The 19455-nt window shown below is 40.3% G+C and overlaps 1 protein-coding gene across 2 annotated transcripts; it reads right to left on the reverse strand.

Moving 5' to 3' along the window:
* Window positions 1-444: 444 nt before the first annotated feature.
* On the reverse strand, window positions 445-19225 carry LOC110159351 (synaptopodin-2). 2 transcript variants are annotated; one of them, XM_055156800.1, is made up of 5 exons: window positions 19088-19225; window positions 13108-13259; window positions 9955-10661; window positions 6001-8822; window positions 445-1643 (listed from the first exon to the last, which is right to left on the reverse strand). In XM_055156800.1, exons 1-5 carry the CDS (start codon window positions 19193-19195, stop codon window positions 1140-1142), a joined length of 4293 nt encoding a protein of 1430 aa, XP_055012775.1. In that variant the 5' UTR covers window positions 19196-19225; the 3' UTR covers window positions 445-1139. The 2 variants fall into 2 exon arrangements, with proteins under 2 accessions (XP_055012775.1, XP_055012774.1); XM_055156799.1 differs by lacking the exon at window positions 445-1643 and having other exon boundaries at window positions 4445-8822.
* Window positions 19226-19455: the final 230 nt, after the last annotated feature.

Raw genomic sequence — 19455 nt, forward strand, 5'->3', positions numbered from 1 at the left:
AGTTGTGTTTTGTTTCATTCACATGTGTCTGAGCAAACCTGAATTATCAGAACTACTAGCTTTGGAAAACTACATCTCCAAAGCTCAAAATGCTGTGTTCCAACTTGTAATATCATCAAGTTGTAGTTTTAAAATTAATGGATGTTTTTAGCCTTAATTTAACTGATTTACTCTACATTACACTAGAATAAAGTTGTTATTTCTAAAACAATTTTTGTTTTGCTTTTTATCCAGTTGAGATTGATACAGAAAATCTGTAATATCTTGTGGTATATTAGCCAGGCTGGCACCACCTAGTGCCTCCGCTCAATTTCATTTCTCTACAGCGACTAGGTCATGAATCGGAAAACACTAGACGGTTTGCAACAACTCCAGAAGTTGTAGACCGCGCACTGGCCAATCAGCGAAGAACTGTCAAGCCATGACGTCAAACTCAAGCGCCTGTCTGAGTCCCTTTCAATCGAGATGGATGTAGACGAAGCCATACATTCTGTGTTGGCAACAATTCCCAAGATCGTGGCTTTAAAGCTGGAACAAAGAGAATGTTTGGTGAATTTTATCAAGGGGAAAGACGTTACTGAACTTCTTCCTACAGGATTTGGCGCATTACATACGTCACAACCAAATAGCAAGGATTAGTTAAATAAAAAAGTACCCACCTACTGTCAAGCGAACTAATTCTAATGAGGTCAGACGGTTTCCACAAAGTGAAACCGCTAATGAATCAGGCTAGTGGTATAAACCCAGGAGTGAGAAGTTTCAAGAAATCTAAAACAAGAAATGTAGCTTCAGAATGCGAATTCTAGGGATGAAATAATTCAAATCATTCCATGTATGGAGTTTAAAAGCACATGGGGAGGGCTTCCTGTATCACTACTCAATGGTGAAACAGCGTCTTTTCAGTTTGAGAGAAGAACACAGCCTAAGAATGCAGGATTTATGTGTTAAACGTATGAATGAAACAAAAAACTCCAGGTACATTTTGATGAAGACACATTTATAAATCTTTTCTTTTTAGTTTTAGTACTAAAGGCCTTTCAAAGTCTTGCATATGTGTGGCAACTTGTAAATATTTCTATTCCTGCTATAGCTTCATTCCTTGGCTAGTCTATTATTAACAGCATATATGGGGTGTGTTCCTATCTTCTCCAACTCCAGCTGGTGTTCCTACTAGCATACACTGACTGACCCTGTGGCCCTTTGCGATCTGGAGAGGACAAATTAGTCACTGACCTCTGCGCCTGCCACTGTCTGGGCAGCGACCTGTATCCCGAAACACTGGACACACTGGAGATGCTAGTTTTAGCCGGCGACACAAATGACGGCAAGGGTGCTCTAGTATGACCCCTGCTTTGGCTCCACGTTTGACTGCCAGATTTCTTGGGAGCCTGATAAGAAACCCTGGCTTGCCAATCTGCCGGGGGCTCGGGCAGGATCTTGCGCTGCGCCGCCAAGTGGACAGAAGACGCCAATGTGTGCTGTAGGTCTTGGACTGCGAAAGCCTCATCCACCAGACCTAGGGGGTGACGAGAAGCGGCCTCCCAGGGTGTAAGCGCTTTTCTGGGTCTGGGAGGGAGGGATTGCTGGCCCGTGGATGGCACTCTGGATGGTGGGGAGAGAGAGTAGCTCCTGCTGCCAAAAGCCTGTAAAAGAAAAGCCAGACATGTTTATATTAGTAAGGCTTGTGTTTGGCTGAGGAGAGGACTGCCAATTCAAACAAGTTCAATGGGAACACATGGAACAGAACAAAAGGCTAAAAAGATTGTAAGATTGGTAAAGTAATAAAAGAAATTCAATGATCGGAAATTTCCACATACTAATATTATGGTCATTCACAATAGGTTGTCTTCACATAATAAACCTGGCATTTAAGGGTGCACTAACTTTTCTGATTCAACCTTCTTCAAGTTATTGCTTTGTCTGAAACATTAAGGTGAGTGGGTTCATTCCTGAACAAATCAAACGCTTATATTGGGCAGGTGACATCTCAGTGGTGAGTTATATATATTTAATACCATACGGTGGTACATTTCAGGCAAAGCAATAACATCAGGTGGTAAATCCTGCACCAGAAAACAGTGAACCTTTTTATAGAGCCACATATATGTTATTGAGCTGGAAGACGGTTAATAATTCTGTTGCAGAATTTTGAGAATTTTAATTATCCTTATAATTATTGACATGAAACTGGCTAAAATTTAACTTTGGTCTCTTCTCTGTTAACACAAATCAGCTAGGAGGGATCAATCATTTTCTCACATTGTAAAATACTGTGAAAAAATAAATATAACTATTTTTATAACACTTTAACTATAAATTGTATATCAAATTTCTTGAGTTGTACAGTGATGATTTTTATCTTGTAATTCTCATTTATTTATGAGACCAGAGCACTGCACACTTGCATGCTGTTTTTGTTTATATTCTGCACACTGTTCCATGTTGGGTTGTACCTTGGCCTGTAAGTTATTGTAAAAGTGTGTCAATAAAGTTAAGTCAAACTAAATGGGGCGCTAAAGCTCTTTAATTCTTTTAGCCCTGTTCACTTGGTTGAACTGGAGCCTCTGTTTCCCAGAATCAAAGTGGGTTTCACGGGCTAAGCCACGCTCATTTGGTTCTAATTACATTTTCCCTCTCCTTCAGAAAACAGTAAGAAACATTAATACTGACATCAACCAACAGTCGCCAAGGCAGAAAAGGGGTTACATGGGGTGAAAGAGAGAAGGAAAGAAGAGATTTTTGTAACAAACATATGTGCAAGTACTGTGTCTCTAAGTATCATGCAGAGACTAGAACTTACAAAACAGTGCAGTACTGCCATCATGTGGGGACAAAGGTAAAATGGGAGAAGATGGAAAACAAGAAGTGGGTACAAATTAATTATAGTCTTTGCCAGAAATATGCTTGTAGAAGGTAATGCCAATTTCACCCAAACATGATATAAGCTTGTGGTCAATCTGTGGCATAAACAAACCAAAATCACTAATTGTATTGTGTCCATTCATTAATTAATAATAATAAAAAAAAAAAAAAAACATTAAAAAAACTAAGTTACTTGCCTGAAATATTTTGATTCTGTTGTTGCAATATTGGTTCTAATATTAGTACTATACAAAGTTCATATTTCATTAAAGTGCATATGGAAGGCCAGACTATTCATTTAACAAAACTACATGTATCATTACATTTAATATTTTACTACAAATCTTGCCTAGTTTATTGTAGTTTTTTGTTTAATTTGGTGAACAGATATGACATATGTAGAGGTAATTATCTCACCTTGCAATCATAATGTTAACTCGGGCCAAAACACGTCTAATTTACACAATAGTTATTATTGGACTTACCAAAATAGATGACAACAGCTTTATTTTGTTAAATTAATGTTTAAACTGTCATAAAAATGTGTTCCTTTTCTGTTTTAGAATTTACCTCTACTTTCTTCTCAACTTTTTCCCACAAACTGCTACCTGACTAATGTAACACTGATACATATTTACCACATGGACTATCCCACCAAACCAAGTAATAATTAGAAAACTTTAAAAACCTACACTATGTACTTTAAAGGTATATTAAAAGGCTATATTACACAAAATTGACTCTTGTGAGCTTTAAGTATGTCATGTTACTTCCTCAAAAACATATCTGGTGTAGTGTTTTGTTTCATTCATACATGTTTGAGTAATCCTTTATTATTAGGCTACATCTTCCAAGCTCAATGCACTGTTCTACCTTGTGATGTCATGTAGTGGTACTTTTCAAGCTACTTTCACCTTTTGTTGTTTAGAAATTGGTGATTCCAAGGCTGAAACGATCCAAATGATCAGAACTCAATCTAAATATGCAGGGTTTGTGTGTTAAACAAATGTGAATGAAACAAAATACAACTCCAGGTATATTTTTGATGAGGAAACAACATTATAGAGATCAGAAAAGATCTAGTGTAATGTGGGCCCTATAAAAATAGAAAAAGGCCTTGACAACTAAATGATATGAAGCTGCTCTCCTTTCTGAGAATAAATGACCCACCGGGGCTATAGGTTTCAGTCAGTGGTGACCCACAGTGTAACCCACTGTCTATATAACGGCATGAGGTCATTCCTGTTTAGTCTAATAATATTCACCATCACTTAGTCATTGTGTGGGAATGTGCAACACAAGCGTTTCAATGGCCCAACAGTGGATATACTTAAGGCAATGAAGTGTTTGCGGCTTCTAATAAACCTTAATTTATGGGATTGTCGAAAAGCGCTCTAGGTAAAAAGTGCATTGGAACTGTTAAAATAATAATGGTACATAAAGACAACTAACTACTATTAATTTGGGTGAAATGTGTACACAGCTTTGTGGTGGTAGATGGAAGAGTGAAAACTTAAGCAGTAAAAGAGAAAGTGTGACTGGATTAAGTGATAAATCAAAAAGGTAAGAAATCAATGCAGGGTACATTTACATTTAATGGCAAGGATGTGAATCATACAGAAAGTGCAACAAAGAGAAACACACAGAAGGAAACATAAATAAAACAGAAATGTAGGAAAAGGGCATGTTGATAAGTTCTTAAAAAGCTCAATGCAGTGAAAGACAGGGGTAATAACCAAAGACAGCAGATAGAAGAGAGAGAGGTGGTTTCATTCAGTGGCCTGAGTTGAAATTGAAAGTTGAAACCGCAGGGCTCCCTCTCAAGAGGCACTTTATAAATAGTATACAACATGATGCAACAGCTGTCTATGTCAAAAATAAAGTTAACCCACATACGTGAGTGAAAAAGTCAGAGATGAGACTTGTAAAAAAAAAAAGAAAAAAAAACATTTCGTTGAAAATTTTTCAAATCTAATCGAAGGGGGTTTGTCTTCCCATAATTAAATTAAGTTACAAGAACTATAAAAACATGACTGTCATATCTCCTGGATATATTTCTTTTAATTAGTTACTATTTAAATAACGTGTATTTCAGTCGCACATAAGGCACTGTCAAACTTCCTTTTGTCACCATCTTAATACCAGGGTCAGTTAGTCCCTACATTAGTTCACACACATTCTTCTTTTTACTGTCTATAAGTGGGTACATTAATTGTGCGACTATATTCATATTTTAAAAATATACAAAGCATATGAACAGTGATCTCTCAGTTATGACATTTTCAGTGTGCTAAAAAATATATACTATAGTTCTATGCACTGGCTTCAATGAGAATGTTATTATTTGTGCCAGTTTCACTCTTTATCCCCTCCTGATGGCTTCCACACCTGAGCTGAGCTCTTTTTAGCCGTAAACTTGGGTTTAGGGGCAGTGGTGGGGTTAGCAGCTGATGCAGACTCTGGTCTGGTTGCTATGGGATAGCTGGGAGCTGTACTGGGAGCTGCACTGGGAGCCTGGTACTGCACAGAGGGGGGTGCCATGTACGGGGGGCTTTGCGCGGGAGGATAGGGGGCCTGAAGGTAGGGGGCATTAGGGGACTGAGGGCCTGGGGCTGGATAAGCCAGTGGCGGTGCCTGCTGATAAGGCTGGTTGTACATCTGCTGGTATGGCCCTGGGGGCTGCTGGTAAGCATAGTGGTACATATTGGGAGGCAGCTGCTGATAGGGGCCCTCGTGCATCATTGGCTGACCCATCGGATGCATTGGCATCCCATAACCCTGTGGGGCATACTGGGGGTTCATCTGGCCTGCCTGTTGCATTGCCATTTGCTCATAAGAGAGCTGTGGCTGGTTTTCTACAGGTGGGTTAGGGTTAGGAGGAGGGCACTCAGGCTTTGGAGCAGGGGGCTTAGCCTCTTCTGCTGGCCCAAAGATAAACAGGGAGGAGCTGAGCTGATACGGCTGGTGTTTCATTACATCTACGACATTAAGGGGTTTAGGGGGAGGAGGGGCTGGTTTATCTTTGTCCTTTTTCTTAGATTTACTCGGGCTACTAGAAGGAGGCGGCTGTTTGGAAGCAGCAGGAGGATACAGAGGAGACTGGATAGGGTTATAGGCTCGTGGGGGTGGAGCACGTACATTAGGAGTGTATTTCCATTCTGTGGGTAAAGATGTAGCAGGTGATGTGGAGCGGCTGGCCTTGTTTGCCTCCACAGTCTCAGAGTCCACGATATACTTCTCCATACGAGACTGTCTCTTAGCAAACATGTCCGCTCCTTTGCCTTTGACAGTGGGCATCTCGTAGGCAGGACCTGAAGATGATGGGAGCACTGTGGCCATAGGGTTTACAGGGGATGATGTTCTCTGACCAAAGGTGAAGGAGGAGATTCTCTGTGGCGGTGGAGGAGGGGGAGAGGCTTTGCTCGGTGGCGCCTGCCATGGCTTTGGAGAGGGTCGAGTGTTGACCAGCGATGATCTCTCAGGAGTGGGTTGTGATGGCTGAGCCCAGGAGGGAGGGGGCTGTGTTTGGGCAGTTGGCTGTGGAGAGGTCTTCGCAGGAGGCTGCTGCCAGGTGCTCACTGGTTGCTGAGGGGGCTGAGGTGGAGGAGCTTGCTGTGCCCATGGGTGTTGTTGCTGGTTTTGCTCTGGAGCCCAGGAGTTCAAGGGCTGCTGGCTCTGCTCCGGCGGCTGCTGAGCCCAGGGCTGCTGAGGCTGAGGAGGCACAGGAGCCCAGGGGTTTAATGCAGCCTGAGGCTGAGGGGGAGGGGGTTGTGCAGTCTGCATCCAGGGGGGCTGGCTCTGAGGCTGCTGGGGGTTCCAAGGTGGCTGTTGCTGAGCGGCGCCCCAAGGAGGTTGAGGCTGACCTGGTGACTGTGGCCACCCCTGGGGAGGGGCCTGCGGCTGCTGCACCCATGGGGGCTGGGGCTGAGACTCTGGGACTTGCTGCACCCACGGTGGCTGGACCTGGGGTTTCTGTTGGGGCTGCACCCATGGAGGCTGAGGCTGCTGCTCCTGAGGCTGGGCCCAGGCTGGGTGCATCTGCTGCAGGGGAGGCTGCTCCTGTGCCCAGGCTGGCTGTACTGGAGGCTGGGAGGATGGCTGCTCTGGTGCCTGGTTCCAGGTCTGCTGCATCTGAGGGCTCCAGTTGTTAGCCTGCGGCTGAGGCGGTTGGACTGAAGCAGAGTGGCGAGTCACCCATGGGGGTTGTGGCGGAGACTGACTGTGGGGAGGCTCCTGAGGGGGAGCCTGGTGCCAGGAGTTTGAGGGCTGAGGCTGAGCTGGGGGCCATGAGGCGGCAGGAGTGGGCTCAGGTTGCTGGGCTGGAGCCATCTGGAGTCTGTCCTCAGGAGCTGTAGTGACTTGTGGAGCCTGTGGAGCATGTAGAGCCTGTGGAGCCTGGAGAGCCTGCGGAGTCTGTGGCTGTGGCTCGGCTGTGGGCACACTCCATGTGTGCTGCTCCTCTGCAGCAGCAGGGGGAGGGGCTTCTTGTGGAGTCGAGGGGGCAGGGGGCTCAGGGGCAGGTGCTGGCTCCACTTCTGTAGCAGGAGTAGTGTCAGCAGGGGGGGCTGCAGCAGGTGTTATCATGCTATTTTCAGAGCACTGAGGCATGTCCTGGTTGGTCCCTTCCATCTGCACAGCCCAGGGTGGAGCGTTAGGGTTGATCATCGGCTTTGGAGCCACTGGAGGAGGAATCTTTTGTTTAAATCTTGGAGACTGAAGAAAATTACAAGCTTCAGCCCCAAGGCTGAGATAGTCCTCCTCAGTTCCTGACTCATAGCCCATTTTCCTGTCCCCTCTGTTTAAGAGGTTTAGGAGCTCTGGGTTGGGTGAAACCTTTGGAGCTTCCTTAAAGGTGAACATGGGTTTGCCACCAGTTCTTCTTCTTGTGTCCAGTAGTATGCCAGTTTTGAAGGCAGGTGTAGATAACCGCTCATCACGTGAAGCTATCTGCTCCCCTTGGTTCTCCTGGTTGTCCCCGTTTGCAGTAGAATAGGCCACAGGTGTCATGTCTTGTGCTGTAAAAGGTTTGGCGGTGCGGTTGCTTGGGGAGCTCTGCATCTCATTGGTCGGCTGTTGTATTGTTCCGTTCATATTTGCTGAGTACTGTTGATATTGCTGCTGCTCCTGGTGGTACTCCTGCTGCTGCTGCTGCTGCTGGTACATCTGCTGCTGCTCATACTGCTGCTGGTACTGCTGCTGCTGATAGGTCTGCTGCTGGTAGTTTTGTTGTTGATAGTTTTGTTGTTGTTGTTGATAGAGTTGCTGCTGCTGCTGCTGTTGTTGTTGTTGTAGTTGTTGTTGTTGATGATAGTTCTGTTGCTGGTAGTGCTGCTGCTGCTGCTCGTAGTACTGTTGCCCTTGATACTGCTGATACTGCTGCTGGCTTTGTTGATGTATATTGACATCCATATATCCATGACCCTCCATTGTGGACTGCATGTAAGCATGCTCCTCCATCTTCTTCTGTACTTCCTGTATTCCATCCACGGGTATCCCCTGACGACGGAGCTCTTCGTGTTCGGCAGAAATCTCATCCATCCTTAGACGTCTCTGCGCAAACATTAAAGCACCTTTCCCTTTTGTTTCACACTCCATTTTGACTGGACTGTTCAAGTTCCGTTCAATCTCTAGAAGGCTCTTATCAAAGGTTATACTTAGCACACCTGTACCACTGTTAGCATTGGTTAACTCTATATCCTTGGATGGTACAATAGTCAGTTCAACAGCATGTGAATCTTCGTTGTCTTCTTCCTCTTCACTTCTATACTCGGGGTCTTCCTCTCCTGTCCCGTAGCTCACAAGTGTATATTTCTTGGCTCTCTGACGGTGTTTCTTGAACATTAACACCCCCTTGTTGTTGGGATTGGGTGGGGCAGCCTTCAGAAGCAGGGCAATGCGCTTACATTTGGACTTGGCCTCCTTTACCTGCTTCTCGGACAGGCTCTCACTGCGCCTGAGCCCTGCAAAGTACACACATGAGATTTAACATTAGTATAAAGTGATTAACTGTAGCATTGTGCATGACAGCAAACTGAAATATTACAAAATATTTATATTTTATATTATAATACACTTTTGGTACCACTTTAGAATAACTACATCTTAATTGGCCTTAATAAACATAGTTAATATATTTCTTAATACATTTGTTACTAGCCTGCCTGAAACTTTCTTAATTATGTTCATTATGAATTAAGTATTTGTTCATGCTTAATTTAGATCAATATAAAGTGTTACTGTACTTTTCATACAAATAAAAACATGTGTAAGGAAAGCTCACTTGCATAAAAACATTGCTGAATAAATATTACTACTCCTTTTGCATATTCCAAAACCTAGTGACATAAAACTCACTGACCCGTAGCTAATATTAATTTATGCAGACAATCCGCTATTTCAAATTAAACCTTCACCTCATTAAACCAGTCAGCGCACATTACAAGAACCATACGCCTAAAGATAGCCTGAATGCCTTCCATGTTCATTTTAAACCATGCATCCGCTAAAATATATGAAATAACAATTTGACATATAAACTCATCAATGAACAACACACATTTTCATACAATTCATTTATAAAAAGTCTTCTATTTCTACAAGACTAACCTGAAGGTGGGAGCAGCAGCGGGAGTGAGCAGTGGGGTGACTTTTTTAGCCCGGTTTAAACAGGCAGTGTGGGGGGTTTCAGGTGACAGGGGGCTACACATGCTAGTGTCTATCAAAGCCATCGTCAGCCTGCCCCAGTGTATTTATGTCCTCATCACACTTCACTGAAACGCCCCCAAATACTATACTCAGCAGTCTCTCATCCTGTCAATTCATATATTGTTTATTTTTGCCTTTATATATTTAATTTTGCGCTCAAATTTCAACTGAAAAAGATTGATGCTACTACTAGTGATTCAAATACACCCGGAAGCATCTCCTTGCATTTCAGGTCACATTCCCTTAACCACTATTTTGAGAGTACATTTTATGTTCAAAATGGTGATGACAATTGTAATTTACAGCTCAAAGCTTGTCCTTAACATGCAAATCCTCATTCAAAAACACATAATAAAAATGGTTTAGTATTAGTGCTATGATACTTACTGGCATGTCTTGCTCTGTGCTTGTGTGGCTGGTCTGGATCTTCCTCGGATTCAACGGAGTCTTGATCCTCAGTTGCTGTTGTTTCCTCTGTAGCAAATGTCACAGTAAATGACTTGGGCACTTCCTGACTTTCTTCTTCTCCTTCGCAGCTGATCTCGGGGCCTCCCTCCCCACTTCCCGCACCCTGATCGCCCCTCCCTACTCCTCCCAGGATAACCTCCACCTGGCTTGGGGTAGCAGGAGAGCTCAGTACCACCCCATGATGGCTAAGTGGTTCTCGGGTGCTCACAACTGGATTGTCATTAACATCTATAGTGGTTTCCTGGTTTGCAAGCGCATTCTCTGTATCAATTATTTTCCCAATAGATACACTCCCAGAGTCATCTAGTGTAGACTTTGCTAATGAAACTTGGAGCTCCACCACGTTCCCAGGAGGTAAAGACATCAAAACATCATCAGTTGTGGATTCAAGGTATTTTTGATGGGGCAAATGTAGCTCTGTACTGAGGAGTTGTGGCGCCTTATGGATTTCGCCATCACTGTCCGTGCCCCCATAGGACGCCTCATCCTGGGACTCGGAGATGTAAAGTTCCCTGGGGCTTGGAGATCGGTGTTTGGGAGAGAGAATGTGCAGCGTGGTGCTCTCCAAACCATCACCACAAGATGTTTCGTCTGCATCACTGTCTTCTGATGGGACGCTGCTGCATCTGGAAGAAAAATAGATGAGTATTGAGAATGAGTAAAAGATAAGTAGCAGTCAGATCTTCTAGAACACTCAATGTCACTGTCAATGTACAAATCTAAATAAATTACAGCAATGACACAGTATTTGATAATGTAAAGTGTACAAAATGTTGTAAATGAAATTGTCTTGTTACTTAAAATATTTGATCATGATAAACTGATAACTGTTTTTACTTTTACTGGGAGCACGGTGTTCAAAGGCCTTTTTGACTTCTACTACTCCGCTCTACCACTATAATTCATTTTTCGTTCATTATACACTAGGGGTTTAACAATATCCAAATCTCACAATACGATATCGTCACAGTATGAACCTTACGGTACAATATTTATTGAGCTATAGTGGGAAAGCTCACGATATGGTGGGGAGTCTCACGATTAGGGATGTAACAATATCCAACTCTCTTGGTACGATATTTTCACAATATACATGTCACGAAATGATATTTGTTGCAATATTTTGTGGAGGCTAACAAAACTGTTAATATTCTACTTTTTCCTCTTAAAATGCCTTGACAAGACTTAATACAAAGAACTAAGACTTAAAAGTGCTTAGAACTGTTATTCCTTCATGTAGTCTACACTGAAATGGAGCAAAGGATCATGGTCTATGTAGTTCCCTCTGTCTTTTTTTTTTTAGCTTTTGCTGCACCATAACTCTTCATTTAAGCAAAGAGACGTGTAATTCACTATATTGTGATGGTCCACGATATTATTGTGATGATATCTAAGCCAAGAAAGTAATGGCTAATGTTGCAAATTTTAACGTAACAGTAGTTTGTTTTATTTGAACTCCACTTTGTAAATAATAATGCTAATCTTTCAGCCTTCAAAATACAAAAAGTCAAATTTGATAATGAGGAAAAGGCTCAACAGCCCAACTAAAATATTTTGTCATATTTTTATGTAATTTTTTTCAGTATCAATAGTACTTTTGATTATGGTCTAGTTATTAAAGCTTTAGACTGCCTCACATGAGTGCTTTATACAGTGGTAAAACAGCAAAGGCTCTGGAGGAAAAAAAAAGAAAAAAGGAAAACACCACAAGTACAAACTGCATTGTCAGCTAAACAGATAGACTTGTTGATGATGATGTTATTTTAAAACCACTGTCCAACAAGAAGCAACATGTCACCAGCCTCTCAGTGCCCGCTGGGTGAGGGCTGAGCAGCTGCATGGCAATAGCACACATAAATCTACAACACCTTACACTGTGGACTGGAAGGTCAAACATGGCCGACAAGCATTAACTCACTAATACACACTGCAATGATGTACACACACTGTTTGTCTGAGTAAACACCATGGCCACGTTATAAAAGAACAAGCTATCTAAATGCTAATATAGTACTAGTATAATAACAATAGAAACACAGCCTGCATGTTTTAAATAACCATAACTTCACATTAAGAATTTTGAGTCAAGTGTAAAAAAGCAGAATGACAATTTTTTGACTTTGTGAATGCATTACAGGTCCCAAGATCACAAGGATCTCTTGAACAAAGTCTTAATCCAAATACAATTTTGTTAACAGCATGCATTACTAACTTGAAGCCCACTTTGTTAACAGTTAGTGAAGTGTCCTGTTTTTTTATTTTTATTTTTTTTTACAGACTTTTCAAAGAACTTAAATATTTAGCTTAAAGGCACCACTGCTTTGTAGAACCAGCTTTGCAGTAACTAATGCCCATCAGAGGATTATTTACAAGCTTAAAACATATTTAAATACATAATATAAAAATTCAAAATGTGCTAAATCTTGGAAGAACTTTGCTGTTTATAAAATTTCAGAAATATATTGAAAAATATATTATTTATTAGGGAGGTAACAATAAGCGAAATATCGTGATATTGTATTATCAAAGTTCTCAAAATAATATCGTGGACCATCACAATATATTGAATTACAAATCTCTTTGCTTCATTTAAGAGTTATGGTGCAATAGCAATAACTAAAAAAAAGACAGAGGGAACTACATAGACCATGATCCTTTGCTCCATTTCAGCGCAGACTACATGAAGAAATAACAGTTCTAAGCACTTTTAAGTTCTAGTTCTTTGGATTAAGTCTTTATTTTCGAAGATGAGCATCTATCAAGCTCTCAAGCTTTCAATAATATTATTTTCCCTTTGTAAGACTATACAGACAAATTAAGAGAAAATTTATTTTCAGATCCTGACAGGTGGGTGGTGCTGTTGAACTCAACATATTCACTGTCAACATTTTAAGAAATACTGCTGCTCACTATTGCAAAATTAAATTAGCAAATATTCAAACATCTGAACTGATCATATCTAGTTAGATTTGCAAAACAAGAAGCCTATAGATTTTTATTTATTTATTTTTTTTATTTACACAGATTGGATTTAGAGTTGCTCTTGCTCACAGTTTAATTTGAGCACATCACCTTTTGAGCAGAAGCTGCAGACAGTCTGTTGAGCTCTCGATGATGGAACAGGCCTGCTCCATAGTCAGGTCTGCACTCGGCTCTCCATTGATGGACACCACATGGTCACTCTCCTGAACCCCAGCCAGGAAAGCACAACCGCCATCTTCTACCTGCAAAACAAAAGACATTTACTAACCTAAATTACCTCTGAATATACCAATGTGGTCCAATTCTCTGCACGGCAATCCAAGAAACCTTCTCTACACAGTTTAGTTCATGAAGGATTGCTTCATTTGTCCATAATTGCTTCCTGTGGCCTATAAAACGGTCCATTAATAAGACCATTTAATAAAGAGACGCCCCTCATACATTTTGCACAAAGGCCACTTGTGCAGCAGGAGGGAATGGGGATGGTTTCAGTTGAAAGAAATTGTAAAAAATAAATAAATAAACAAAATGTTGAGGCTGTAAGGAAAAAAAGAAAAAAAAATGCACTGACTGAATGATGGGATTTTTCCTGTGTTACTGTTTGGATAATATTGCAGTTGTTGAGCCACTGTCATGTTTTCAATTAAACACTTCCTTTTTGCTGATGTCATTAGTTTATGCCTGTACTATCCACTTTTGCCAGACGCAGTTTTATAATTTAAACAGATAAGGACTCTACTTCAGTGAACCAAAATGTCTGGCCAACATGTTGCCAACATGTTGTACTCTAAACAAGAGATTGGTTTTACACATTTTAAACATATTATAGAAATGTCTGTTTACTAATATTACTAATGAGTTTTTACATATTTTGCTTTAATTGATGTATGATTTTTTTTTTATTTAACTAAAAATGCATATTATATTTTAAATACCAATGACTCAAGTGGAAGAACAGTTTTTCAAAGAACATTCAAGTGGAAAGAGGGGACTGGGATAAAAGCAACTGTGAGTTCATATTTCATTATCCAAAAGCAGGGGTGTAATACTGTACTGCTACTACTGTAATACAACAATGCGGTCACTAGAGGGAACTGCCCACACACAGACGACAGTCTTGGTCACTGGTGAAATGCTTGTCCACAAAAACTGCAATTTGAAAAGTATATTTGAGAACATCCATATAATAATATGACACATGACTCTGGCAGTGAAGAAGAAATACTGCATTACGTGTCGATGTGTTGAAGTAATAGTAGAAGTTAATCTTTCACATAAAAGTGAACTGTGTAACATTTGTGATGGAGGGCTTATCATCTTCTTGTTTCCATGGAGATGTTGTTCTTTTGCCTTGAATGTTCCACACTATGGTATTAAATGTATTTGCTTCCATGGAGACAAGGTGGCACCTTACAAATTACAGGTCAGATCTGTGAAGAGGCAACCCCACTTCCAGTAACAATGCATATTTTTCAAGATATTTCTGAGCAATAAAAACACCTATATTTGAATAAATAAATAGTATACTGTGGAACATTCCCGGCAAAGCTATAACATCTCCATGGAGACAAAAAGATACCATTCCCTCCACCAGGAAAGTTCCATAGTGCACTTTAAAGTCAAAATATGTGACAATAGTCAAATCATACAGCATTAGAACAGTGGTGCATAAACAGTTGTTTTATGAGTGACTTTACAGAGCGAGTAGGTGCATATAAAAGCCATTGGAGTGTATACATGAGTTATATGAGAGTGCTCACTGTCCGTATAAGGCAGCCTTTGTGCTTGCCTTTGGGACTCACACCTCACTTAGGGGAGAAGAGTTTGTCTGAGAAGCCACAGCAACTAATGCTGCTCCAAAAAAGGAAGGGAAACATCAGTTAGCCTCCTAGGAGTCAGTCCAATAACATTCAAAACATATGTATACTCCCCAGATTGTCATTAGAATAGTTATATATGGTTAGTTTACTTCTGAAAGCATGTTACCAAAGAACAAACTCAAAATATTATGTGCTATGATTATAATACTGTTTACTTATGTACGACCCAAGAGTACTCGATCTGTACATGAAGAAAGACAAATGGGTGATACTTCTGCTGCTACTACAAATACTTACAATTGCTACCATTACCACCACCCCTACTGCTACTGCAATACCACCACTATGACTACAACCACCACTTCTACCACTACTACTTCTGCCACTACTTCAACAACAACTATGATGACTACTACTACTCAATATACTTTAACAGCTACTGTACTGTAGAACTAAGACCACAACTTTCATTAGTGCAATTGTGGCTATAACTGCAACTAATCTACTTCTGCTCTGCCCTATTTACCACTGGCATAAAAAATTAAATAGTAGAAAAGTAAAAGTACCCAACAATCTGGTCAAATTACTCGTATATAACTATTTTCATCCTTAAGTAGTGGAAATCTATTCACTGATAATATGTTAGGTTTTAAAACAAAAGAAAGTCACCGGAAAGTGTAGCCGCATAATGCCCTGCTCCTGGCTGTTCCTGCTCTGTGCAGCTTTAAGTAATTATGTTTTTACATTTCACACAAACATCTCCAGCTGCCGCACAGGTAGCACTCGCCTCTTGCACAACTAGCGCTGGGGGTCTCTGTGCACAAGTTGGGGATTTGTCTTTTTGTACTAACAAGAAATCAAAACAAAACGGTAATGTAAATAAAGGGATCTTAATGTCTTCCTGGCACTAAGCATACATAAGCCAATTTATCGTTGTGCTGACTGTGTACTATGCAAATGGAATCAGTTCAAAAGAAAATGTGGACTTTTTTTCTCCTCCTGGATAAAAAATTGTTTGCTTTAAAGTGTATTTGATTTTATGTTGGATGCCCTTACAGATACTACCCCTCAATTTATATAGACCTTTGCTGGATTCTCCAAAATCTCTTCAAAATTAGTAAAACATTCTTTTGCTATGTGGTAAGTGAGATAGTAATAATACAAATAGTAGTGCAAGTAATAGTAGTGTGAGTAGTAGTAGTTTTGGCCCAGAAATCTGAAGTAGAAAGTGTACCATTTGGTAAAAATAACATAATATTTATACCTCATGAATAAGATGAATTTTATGCACAATGTGATAATATTTTGAGGCCTTAGTACTTTTACAATAGTGCTGATCTCTTATCTACTGTACATCAACCTTTTTTCATTTACAATAAAAGTAATAGTCTAAAATTATAATAAATTTGCTCTTGTGCTATCACGTAGTCTACATACCTTTGCCTGGCGTTAAATTACAATGCATGGCCTTGGTAAATCCTATCACAGATCATGCATATAGACCTGTCATCACCTCTGTAACCCCGGGTCAGGAGGAAATGTCCCATACAGCACAAACAGATGTTGAGATTAGGATTTATGCAGTTCATTTAGCCCTTACGGACACACGACACTGGCAGTCAGAACACTGTGATTCACCTCTCTGATATCCAAACACACGGCTGCGCTCAAACCAAAACAGCAACGGACAAGTAACACAAACACACTCACCCACTGTGTACTAATGTTATACAATACTTTCACTGAATTGATGAAAGTAGAAGTAGTAGTAGTATTATTAGTTTGTCTACAGCTCAAAAACCCAAAATGCTCTGTTCCACCTTGTGATGTCGTGTGGTGATAGTTTTCAAGTTAACAGCCACCTTTTACCTTTCTGTTCTGTTCTGTAGAGATATGCAATTCCAGGGCGGAAATGATCCAAATTATTCTAGTCAAGTTGGATGGAGTTTAATAACACAGTGACATCACAAGTTGGAACAGAGTGTTTTCTGTTTGAGAGAAGAAGTCAGAATCCCTAAATATGCAGGATTTGCGTGTTAAACATGTGTGGAAGAAACAAAACACAACTCTAGAGTTGTGTTTTTTGTGTAAGTTTGTGATGCTGAAACAACATTATAACTGCAGATCAAAATATAGTGTAATATGAAAACTCAAAGTAGTGATACTAAAAAAAATATGACTGAAGAGGAGTTGTAGTAATAGTCGTGGTAGTAGTGTAGTAATAGTAGTAGTATAATATAGGATAGTAGCATAAGAAATAGCTTGAGGTCCTGATAGTAGCAGTAATAAAGTACAGTAAATAGTAATGTAAGTACCGATGGTATTTGTCAGTCAGTCAGTGGTCAGTAACTATAAGTTTACTTTAAAATTTGAGCAATTTAAACATCTTTGCTTAAACAAGCAATTTTTGACTTGTGCCATCCTAATCATTCATGCAGCAGACCTTCTTGTAACTTACAGGTCAGTTTTAGAAGTATAGCCTGTCTATTACATGGGAATAAGGCTAATGTTTGGCTCACATAAAGACTTAATGCATCGCGACACTCCACATTCCAAGATGACAAACTAATTACCGAGTTACAAATGTTTCATGTTCAGGTTGATGAGACCAGAGTTATTTTTTTCCTTTGTAGCTGCTAATTCATAATCTCTAAGGTTAAGACGTGAGTTTCAGTATTTCTTGCAGCCAGCTTTAAAAATAAAGTGACCTCACCAACTTTGTATTCGAGCCAAGACTCCAAATTAGAAGAAAAATACAGTGTCCTTATATGGAAAGAACCTTTTACAAATGGATACCCCACTCTCCTACGCAGCATGTCTGTCAGGCACTCAACTAGAGTGTTCCACAACAAAAAGCACTGTCTCATCTACAATCTATGTAAGCTTAAAAACCACGCTTGGAGAATGCAAATATTAGAAAAGCATTAATATAAGTACTGTTACTCCTGTTACTGTAGGATATCATTACAAAACTCAAAACAATGAACAAAACTACAATTACTAACTATCCTACAACCACTGTACCACAACTATTGCATGTTACATAATACTACTGCTATGATTACAATTGCCAGAACTTCTGTCGCTACTTATCTTGTTTATACCAAGATGACTTCCAGTTCCACACCTTTTACTTTTCTGAAATTTATCTAAAACATGCATTAGATATTCACTCACTTAGACATTCACTCACTTGCATAAAATAAGAGACCGACTTTCTAAAATAAGTTGTATTGTTTATGAGGCTGATGGGATTTTGTGTTCTTTTGTAAACGTTTAGTCAAATTTTTAACATCTTCACTGTGTTTTATTTCTAAAAGGTTTAAGAGCATGCAAACTAAAAATAGCTTCTGCTCACGTAAAACATCTTATTGTCATTAAGGTGATCTATTGGAACTATTAAACGCAGTTAAACCCTCCTTCAGGCAAGCTTTGATGTGAGAGGAATGCACTTTAAGAATAATATTTACATGTGCGCTATGCGGATGGCAAGATTTTGGGAGATTTTGAGTATTTATAAAAGCATACTTTACTAAACTAAACTTTGACTGTTACCACCTGGCTTCAGTTAATACCAAAATAGGTTCTTTACATGCAGCAAGGCACGTTTGTCACAGACTGTACAAATGAAACACTTTTCGAAGTAATGTTTACAACAAATTCAAGTCACCAATATAGACTTACTGTAGGTTCAGCAATATAGCTTATGTATTATGCAAACATTTTAGAAACACCATATAACAGTCAAATAATACATTGTATATTGTATTGAACATTTAAATCTTCATTTTGCATTTAACATCCACCTATAAAATGATGTAATGCCAAAAGCAGGAAAATCATTTGCATTTCTATCCAGTGATAAGGTGAATGCCCATCACTCTCCCACTCACTGAGCTGTCTGCACAAAATATTTCTTCATTTACTAAAGTCTTTTTGAGTGATAACAGATCGCAGCCCGCAGCTTCACACTCGGTCCTGGCCTTGACCATATAAGGATCCTGAGGAATCTAGCACCAAAAACACAGCCAAAGACTGCAAATATGCATGAACAAGAAAAGATCATTATCAGCTAATACCAATATGTCTTGTTTAACTTTGCTGTTATGGAAGTACACTAAAATAAACATTATTCGGTAATACTATTGTCAAACTTAGGAGACTTTTGAGAAAACTGCAGTATAAAACAGAACATGATGAACAGAAACAGATGAACAGAAAAAAACGTGCTCAAGACTTGCAAAAGTTACCTGAGAGACCACCAAGGGTCTGTAGGTGTCCCCCTCTCCCTGTGCCACCGTGAACCCCCATGGCGCAGCACCACGCAGCGTGACGCAGATGTAGTCCCCGATGCCCATGCCTGCTCCTCTCGTAGCTCCTCAGGCTGACCTCTCCGGGACGACCATGAACCTGCGAGCCAGAACAGCAGCACTTTAGAAAAACCACCAGCACCGCACATCAGCCAATATAATCCCCATCATCTGAGCACTCAACAGGCCAGCCCGTCAACGTCACTGCGCACGGACACGCCCCCAGGCGCTGCATGCAACTGGTGGTCTCCCCGTGGGTACCACGGGCAAAGAGATATATTTATAGTCTCACAAGTTTAATCACAAGA

The sequence above is a fragment of the Boleophthalmus pectinirostris genome, unplaced genomic scaffold (genome assembly GCF_026225935.1).
Source record: "Boleophthalmus pectinirostris isolate CB_2022bp ecotype Guang Dong unplaced genomic scaffold, ASM2622593v1 HiC_scaffold_20, whole genome shotgun sequence".
NCBI lineage: Eukaryota > Metazoa > Chordata > Actinopteri > Gobiiformes > Gobiidae > Boleophthalmus > Boleophthalmus pectinirostris.